The 9,146-nt window shown below is 39.1% G+C and overlaps 1 protein-coding gene across 5 annotated transcripts in view; it reads left to right on the top strand.

Moving 5' to 3' along the window:
- The window catches only part of CREB1 (cAMP responsive element binding protein 1), a 44,213-nt gene that overhangs the window by 17,858 nt on the left and 17,209 nt on the right, over positions 1-9,146 (top strand). For 3 of the 5 annotated variants that reach the window (XM_044431738.1, XM_044431734.1, XM_044431737.1), the window contains exons 2-4: positions 2,657-2,778; positions 5,756-5,902; positions 7,582-7,682. In XM_044431738.1, the coding sequence (XP_044287673.1) occupies positions 2,665-2,778; positions 5,756-5,902; positions 7,582-7,682 (362 nt within the window). In that variant the 5' untranslated portion in view covers positions 2,657-2,664. Of the gene's footprint in view, positions 1-356; positions 2,361-2,656; positions 2,779-5,755; positions 5,903-7,581; positions 7,683-9,146 lie in introns of those variants that run through there. The other 2 variants (XM_044431736.1, XM_044431735.1) reach the window with 2 other exon arrangements.

Genomic DNA, 9,146 nt, shown 5'->3' with positions numbered 1-9,146 from the left:
CTAAATAGGTCCTGTTTCTATTGGAGTGGTACCAAAGAGAGTGGCCTTCTTCATTTTCCATTTACAGTTTTGTGCAAATTGAAGTTTGCTGTGGCATGCAAACTGGTAAACCTTGGTTTGCACATGTCCTCCAAAACAGAATTGGAAAAGCACTTCAAACTATGTTTTCCAATTCTTAATTTGGAAGGCAAGTACAAGCCATGGTTTATCAATGCATTCATCATGACATGGATATCCTACTGTGTTTCCCCGAAAATAAGACCTAGTACTATTTTTGGTACTTGCTAAAATATATGACCTACCCCAAAAATAAGACCTAGCTGTGTTTATTACCAGGGCCAGTGGGGAACATAAAGAGCCTTTTTAAACTTTATTTTTTAACTTAACTTTAACTTAATGCACTGTGTGGAGGAAACCTCCGTGGTACAGTGAGCTAACAAAGAGTGTTGCAGGGGATGTGGCAGTTAGCAAATGATGATTACTGATGATTAACAAAAAAACTTTTCAGTCAGCACCTGGCACCTGCCCACAGGAGTTGGCGCTATAGAGAAGCCAGGCAGCAGAGAGAACAGAGCTGCAGAAGCCGATGCTTCCTCTAAGCGCCTGCTCCTGTCACAGGCGGAGTGATACCAAATATACTCTGTCTGTGAGGAGTCGATGGTGAAAGCATGCTTTGCTCATTCTGGCCAGCAATTAGTTACCAAATTGCTCTTGGGAAGGTACGGCACCCCTGATTGCCCTGATCACCCTATTCTTAATTTTGCCATTCACTCCTGTCTTGTAAGTCTTCTACTCGTACAGTATTATGGTATTATGGTATGGTACCATATTTAATGGTAGATTTAAACAGAATATTATTTTGACCCTCAGAAAAGATGAGTGCAGAAAGAAAGAAAGCTATTCTGTCGATTACAAGAAAAGAATCGTAGAGGACTCGTGCAGCAAGAATCTTACAGTTTACTGCAAAGAGAAGACGTTGGATCTACGATTGGTCCGAAAATGGCAAGCAGATCACTGTGTTTCCCCGAAAATAAGACGTAGTGTGTTTTTATGAGCCAAAAAATATATATAAGACAGTGTCTTATTTTCAGGGAAACATGGTACTTTGTACGAAGAGAAAATGAAAAGCGAGGCAGCATGCAAGTACATGCCTCATTTGAAAAATTCTGTGAAACTGAATTTGTTTTCATAACCTTTTGCAGCTATGAGGCTGAAAATATTTCTTAAATGAAACTATGATTGAAAGTTAACGATCAAAGGTTACATTAACCTTTGATTAATAGATCATATCCCATTACAACTAGGTGGCCTAGGGATGAACCGTTTTGTGGCAGCAAATAGAGCCTACAGTGTTCAAAGTGGTCTCCTTAGCTTGGGTATTAGCTCTTGTGAAAGCCTTATCTTTGTGTGTAGTATTAATATAGGCATGCAATGTGAATTTTGAGTTGCATAAAAAGCTATTAATGTAATGTAAGAAATGTAATGAATGATAATATTAAGGATCTGTATATTAGTCCAATAAATATATATTTCTTGTATATTAGTCCAAGAAAAACAAGTCAGATTCAAAAGCAAGAGATAGAGACAATATCATCCTAAACAAAAATCTTTCATTCTGTGTATTTTTCAGTTTTCCTTGACATCTGAAATCTGAACAGAGTTTCCTATGAATACTGAACACTCCCTTTTAAACTTCACAGAAGTTTCTGCTACCTATTTCTTTCTGCAACCCCCACCTCAAATTTGGTTCTAGTTTCAGGGGAAATGCTCAGACATCTGGTCATCTTTTCCATTAAGGGGCTAGTTCATGTGGTGAAGTCCTTTTGGTTGTGCTGGAATAATATTGATGCCAGAAGAGTTCAGATTGGCTCTGAATATTAAGCATTTCATAGAAAACAAGTCAGTGGTTCATAAATAATTCAGTGTAATTTGAATGTCACATTAAGATGAATATTGTGAAAGGTACCATGGCATTCCCCGGAACAGCAAATCAGTATACAACAAAATCATAATTGGGCTTTTATTTCATGCCAGAAATTCTTGATTGGCATTTTAATGTAACTCTGACATTGTGGTTCCATTTCTGTTACATGAGTAGTTACGTAATTCTGTTTTTATGATACCTCAATCTTTCATGTGACGAACAGTGTTCGTCTTGGGTTTTTTGAAAGAATATGCAACACTGGAAGCAAACTTAAACCCAGTGTATTGGATACAGAGAAAAGCATGTGAAATGGAACTATTGGAAGCTACCTTTGCCTCTTCTCCCTATGGAAACTTCTGCATTCACCACAAAGAGTCTCCCAAGTATCAGGAAGACATGCTGAACTCAGGAGACTTTGGTGCAAGAGGGGAGGCAGGTAAGGCAGGGGCATCTCCCAAAATCTTGCACAGTCAACTCCACAGGTGGCAGGGTTGTGCATTTTTTGTGTGTTACTCCTGATTGATTTGCGCTTTTATCTCTGTGGCTACTAAAACTGTAAATGTTACTTTAAACCAAAATTAGTAATTATGTAAACAAAAGTTATAATGCAATACAAGATTTCTGGTAACTAATAAATTTGCAATGCAAATTTTATAATTTAAAAAAAGAATTTACAGAGTTCTTACCAAAGAGATAAACCAATAGTAATTAAGTAAATCATTATCATTGTAGATAACTAAATGACCATGGAATCTGGTGCAGAGAACCAACAGAGTGGAGATGCAGCTGTTACAGAAGCAGAAAACCAACAGATGACAGTGCAGGCACAGCCACAAATTGCAACGTTAGCCCAGGTACAGATTTGTTTCAATTGATTCATTGTGTGTACTATTTTCTCTGTCCCCGCCATCCAAATCTTCCCATTTCAAAGCAGACATTTCTCCTGTCTTGTTTGAAAACGGGAATAGTCTCTGCAGATGATCTCCCAACCCAGTCTCTTAAATGGCACCAGATCTCTGGCAGATTTCATACTCACATGCAATACTTCAGTCACAGGGATTATTACAGTCTAGGGCATGGGTCCTCAGACTACAGCCTGCCATGCCCATTTATCCAGCCCTCCATAGAGGTTTTGGACTCGTGCACGCATGCGCATGCAGCAAGGCAGCGGCTTGCTCATGTAGAGATCATTTTGGACTCTCTCAGATAAAACAATCTCCCCCCACCTCACCCCAGCCTGTGCCCCCCACCCACACCACCTTGGCAGTCCATGCCCATCACCGGCACCTTTCAACTGGCCCCCTGTTGAAAATGTTTGTGGACCCCTGGTCTAGGGAAATGGCTAGGACCAGTTTGGCTAGAGCACCAGTCAGCACCAAATAGTGAGTTGATAAATTGGACATTCATGTGTGCACTCACATTTTCCTAATCCTCTTCTGGTGCTAACATGATCCCAGAGGCTACTGGGTAAAGGATTTGAGGGTAATGCTCCCATCTGCCCTACTGCTGGCATGCTGCCATGGTCCAACCACATTTATTCTAAATGTTTGTAAACCACCCAGAGAGCCTTCTGGGCTATTGGGGTGTTATATAAATGCAATAAATAATAAAATAATAATAATGGATGCATAATCAAGTCAAGTTCAATATATTATATCATCACAAAATTCTCATTCAATACTAAAGCAAGTTCCAGAAAAGTGCATAAATTATCTTAATAAGCCACAATACAATCTTCTTGAACCAGGCCCAAGTGTTGTGAAATCAGCTGTGGCAGCTCAGAAATTAGTTCATTTGGTAGCAATTAGTATAGTAACAGCTTTTAACTTTTTCAAATTCCATAAGAAATATTACTGTTTAAGCATCAATCAACTTAACATTTATAACAGTAACATTTCTTATTAACTATATTAATTACTACAAAATGAACCAATAACCAACCCACTGTAGCTGATTCACAAGCTGGGCCTGATTCAGATGATCCCCTTGTGGTTTATTAAGGTGATTTAGGAACAAAACTTTCCCTTGCTCAAAATCTCTGCTTGCTTCTTTTTCTTCATGGTGCACAGGAAGAAACATAGCTCCAATTTGCCATAGTTTCTTATTTCATCTGTACTGGGAAATTTATTTTCCACCTTTCCTTTCAAGAAACTTGAACCAGCATACATAATTCTCCTCCTCTCAGCCTTATCTTCACAACAAGAACTCTGTGAAATAGGCTGGGCTGAGAGTCTGTAACTGGACCAAAGTCACCAAGTGAGCTGCATGGCTGAGCAGGGACTAGAGCCCAGATTTCTTGAATCCCAGTCCCACATTCTTAACTACTACACCATACTGGCTTTCATTAGTTAGCAGCTTTTAAATGAATTAGCATTATAAACCACAGTATGAAGCTGGTTTAAGATCCTTTATTTTTCCATACCTGGTAACCGTACTTTCCCAGTTTTGATAAAACGGGCAACTGTGATTAATTAGGTGTCTGGGTTTACTTGCTGCCTACTGCACAGGGAGCAGAAAAGGGACAGTGTGTGCAGCAGGAGGCCTGTGCATATCTTTGCATATTAATCCCCAAAATGACCATCTGAACATAGCTTTTGGGTAACAATCTTGTGATTAAACGAAAGTTAGCCCTATCATAGGTATTATTAAAATAATAAATAATAAATTTAAATAATTCTATATGGTGTTGGCATAGTAAGAGTTGCTCTGGAAAAGGTGGGGAGTGGGAGGCAACTGTGTGGTCACTGGACCTATCTCCTGTCAGAGAAGTATTCTAATTCCACAGGTATTAGTGGTCATTTTCCTAGTGTTTTGCAGAGTTCTCTCATTCATTGAGTAGATAGAAGACAACTTGCTGAACTCTACATAGTGAGCTCCATGGAAGAACAAGGATTTCTGGCATTCAGACCTAATTCTCTGGCTGTGCATTAGTTTGGATATGAAGTTGATACTGAAACTGCAGTAGGGAGGTAGTGTACTTTTCCCCTTGGCAGTTCTCCAATAAATGCCCTCTTCTGGTGCACCCTGAACCATATGCAGATTCACAATTTCTGCATGGCATATATTAGGGTTTTTAAATGGCTAAGCAAATTCTGTTCATTGAATGTTTGTTAGTTTTAACTTTTCAATTCTGCAGGCTATATATAGATCTATAGCAAACAAAGCAGTCTTGCATTCTCTGTTATGGAGAATACATAAATAATTGGGCAGAGGAATCCTGTGGCCACTAGGTCATTTCTAGGCATTTATAGAATGCTTCAATACCCAGCCATGAGGTTGGGAAAGTTTTCTGACCTCATAACTTGGAATGAGAGCTCCTAACTCTTTCCTGTCCTTGCACCAGCTGCATTTCCAAGGTCACAAAATCAACTTTGGAGAATGGTTTGTGGGGCAGGGAGTGAAGGAGACCAGTGCCAGCAAGTTACAGTATCCTTTGGTGATGTCTCAGTCTTCCTCCCTGCTCTATCAGCTGACTGTTTTGCAGAATGGAAGGAATGTGGAGGTAACATTTGCCTCCATGTTCCTTCCAGTATGCATAGGATGCCCATGATCCTCCAACTTCTGAGATTTACAGGCATCCCAGTTGGACTGCCATTGGTGGCATTTGTTACTTTTATAAAAGGAAGCCTACACAAGTGCCTGCAACTGTTTCCATTCATTGTGACTGTGTACAAGAGCTGCTTATTGCCTAAAGGCTTAATGGCCATTTCAAGGTATGTCAAATGTTCCATGCAAATATATCTGTCTATCACCATTTTAATACATAATAGGGAATTCCATTCTTCTATCGCTGTGGTGGATTTTACAGTAATTAATCACTCTCTCTTCTAGGTATCTATGCCAGCAGCCCATGCAACATCTTCTGCTCCTACTGTGACCTTAGTACAGCTGCCGAATGGGCAAACAGTCCAAGTCCATGGCGTTATTCAGGCTGCCCAGCCATCAGTTATTCAGTCTCCACAAGTCCAGACAGTTCAGGTACATTGAAAGGAATTTTCAAAACTATGTTGTCTCATGAAGCATTGAAACACCAGCCAAACTGTTGTATAGTGAGCCTCATTAGTCACCACATACCTATAACACGTCTGTTTAAATTTTTGAGGAAAAATGATAAGCAGTGCCTTAAAGCTATTTTTCTTTGATGTATCATAGGTAAGTAATTTGTGCTACGTAAGATGAAAAAGCGACTTCAGGATTGCACGTTCAGAACAGGTCTGAAGGCCAAAAACCTCATGGCTCCTGATCATTTCATTTGGCTCCACTCTGCTTTTGTTCCTCCCCATTTCCTTGGAGCATATCAGCATGTGTGAAGTTTCTGAGGGTCATAGGCAGAATTTGGCTTCAGTCACAGATTTTTCTGGAGAGACATAACTGTGATAAGAGGAGGCTGCTTGCAGAAGGAGACCCCAAAGTGGCTGGGTTAGCCTTTTAAGGTGCTATCAAAAGTGCATGTATGAGGAAAAAGGAGAGGTTCCAGGGTAGATCGATTCCACTGGGCAGCCTGTCAGTCCATTGTGAATGACAAAGGGCATAAGATGGGAACTCTCCAGGTTAGCCAGAGAGTGATGCAAGGCTCAGTGCCTAGACATCCTGGAAGCATCTGTTTGACCACTGTGTGTGGAGGGTGTGGAGCTACAGCAATCTTGAGTAATTCAAGAGGGCTCTTCTCATGTTCTTAAAAATACCAGATAAATTTTATATTGCAAGAAGAAAAAAAAGGTGGAATATAAATGCAATGTAATAATTTGTTGTTGTTGTTAGTCGTGAAGTCGTGTCATAAATTCAGTAAGTTCTTTTTTCCACTTTTGAGAACTAGTAATCACAAAGCTATATCTTGTACCCTTGGGCAGGTAACACTCCCCTGCTCCTTGCAATTAATACATCCCCCAAATGAAATCATTTGGATAATGACCATTGTTCTCGCATTGCACATTATGAGTTCTGTAGTTTCTTCTGTCCATGCTAACTAGGTATCAGATTTCTCCTCTTTGACATATCAAACCCACCAGATTTCAGATGGCATGCAGGAATTTCTGACTACTCTGAAACAAGATAAGAGCCAGATAACAAAAGTGTTTGGAATTTAGAAGGAGCAGATTAAAAGCAAGAATGTAGTAGGAATGTTGAAATACATAGTCAAATGTTTCACAAGCCTTCATGGTTCTCTTGTGTATTGTGTAAAACTTAAACTGATCAGCACCCTGTAGTTCTGAAGCTGTTTATGTCCCACAGATGTGATGTTGTTAATGTCTATAGACATGGGCTTTTCTTCTTCAAATTAAAAAAATGTTGCTATTTTTTAAAGAAGTACAGTTTGCCACAGTTTTCATATTCACCAGTCATCAAGTTGAGCAAATGCTAGCCAGAACTGAACTGATAGGGATGCCTTGTCTGCCACCTTCTACAAACTAGATATCTTGATTTTGAATCTATTTGATATCACAGATATTAAGTTTTATAGAATTCCTTATTCCATCAGTATTTATGTAAAAAAAACTCCATGACTAGAAGTGACAGGAGACCACAAATTCTTAGATCCGCACCCATTTCATGTATAGAGAATGACTTTTAATGCCAGTTAGATCATATTCTCATCTTTAAATCTGTTCCTTGCTATTTTTTAAAAAACTCTAGCAATACTGTGCTCTTATTTCTAGATCTCCACTATTGCAGAAAGTGAAGATTCACAGGAATCTGTGGACAGTGTCACAGATTCCCAGAAACGCAGAGAAATCCTTTCCAGGCGACCCTCCTACAGGTAGGAATTTAATTTCTGTTGCATAGATGCAGTACAGTAGCATATGAAGGATTTGCTATCTACTCCTATGTATGACTTCAAATAATTAGGATCTGGTGACATGCCCCAAAAATGTAATTGGTGTAACATTTTATTTTTCTTAGTAACTGGTCTCTTTGTTCTACAGTCCATAGAAGATCTACTTCAACATATACTGTGTGCATAAAGTATATTAATGGTAAACATTATCTCTCTGCCTAGGGGAAGGCTATATTCCATACGAAGAAATAAGAACTCAGACTGTCTTCTGTATAACCAACTTGTGAACAAAAATCATATACAAGGGGGAAATTACTAGCATTACCATAACTTGTTTTATTTTATAGAGTAGAGTATGATAAAGTAGAATGAGTCTCAAACAAATCCCCGACCTACACATTTTTAGGGCCACTTGTTGACAGAGTTACACCAGCAGTGGGGAAATGCCAATGTATACCTGACATTATCCAAATAATGGCATATCTCCAAGATCTATCTGGGCAAGAAACCCTAAATTCTAAAGCTTTCTGGATGGTATAATGTAAATATAGGTTGCTCCCTCAAACCTTCATTTCTCTTAATTCTCCTAACTGTCTCCTTTTTGGCTGCAGATCTGACCAGACCTTTGCCATCTTTCTTTATCATCTCAGGTTCTCATGTTGCTTCCACGTTCTGTGGGACAACCATTGAACTGATGCCCTTCAGCTGTGTTGGACTGCAGCTCCCAGCCTGGTGAGCTAGGGGATTTTGGGTGTTGCAGTGCAACACTTTTGGAAGGCACCAGCCTGGTCAGGCTTGGCAGCACTAGAAGGTTGCCTGGACTTAAAAATCACTTTGATTTATTGTAACTCCTTAATACCCAACCTCTATTTGGTGTCTTATGATCTTCCTTATTCCCTTCACTCTGTGTTTCATAAGCTATTTGCTCATTCCTTGATCCATTCTTGTATGAATCCATTTGGTGTTCCTTCCCCTAATACGTTCAACTTTTAATGTTCTTTTCTTTTTAAAAAACCTGGTCAAAACACTCTTCTTTCATAAGTTGGTTTCTAGGCTCAGCACACTCCACACCTTTTATTTCTGTTTCTCTTCTACTCTTCTGCTTGAGTATTACTTGATTTAGATTTTGAGCTATCTTTTAGAAGCTTTTCAGTGCTTAATAAATACTTGTTATTGTTAACTGCTTCTGCAACTATATAGCTTTTTACCTGTTTAAAGTACAAATCTGCTATTTGAAGGATTAGCAAAGGTACCAGATCCAGCTGTTCAGAGACACCATTGCCTTCACTGACCATGTTCACATGGTTGCTTTGGCTCATTGTGACATACTTTATTTTATTTATTTAATATTTATTTATTATTTTATTATTTGCTTGTTTATTATTTTTATTTTATTTATTGTAGAGTCCTGGCTGTCCCCAAGTTACGAGCATCTGAGTTACAAAC

Source organism: Varanus komodoensis, unplaced genomic scaffold, assembly GCF_004798865.1.
Source record: "Varanus komodoensis strain SLA01 unplaced genomic scaffold, ASM479886v1 scaffold23, whole genome shotgun sequence".
Lineage (NCBI taxonomy): Eukaryota > Metazoa > Chordata > Lepidosauria > Squamata > Varanidae > Varanus > Varanus komodoensis.
The sequence above is the reverse complement of the archived record's forward strand: the minus strand, read 5'-3'. Positions and strand labels throughout refer to the sequence as shown.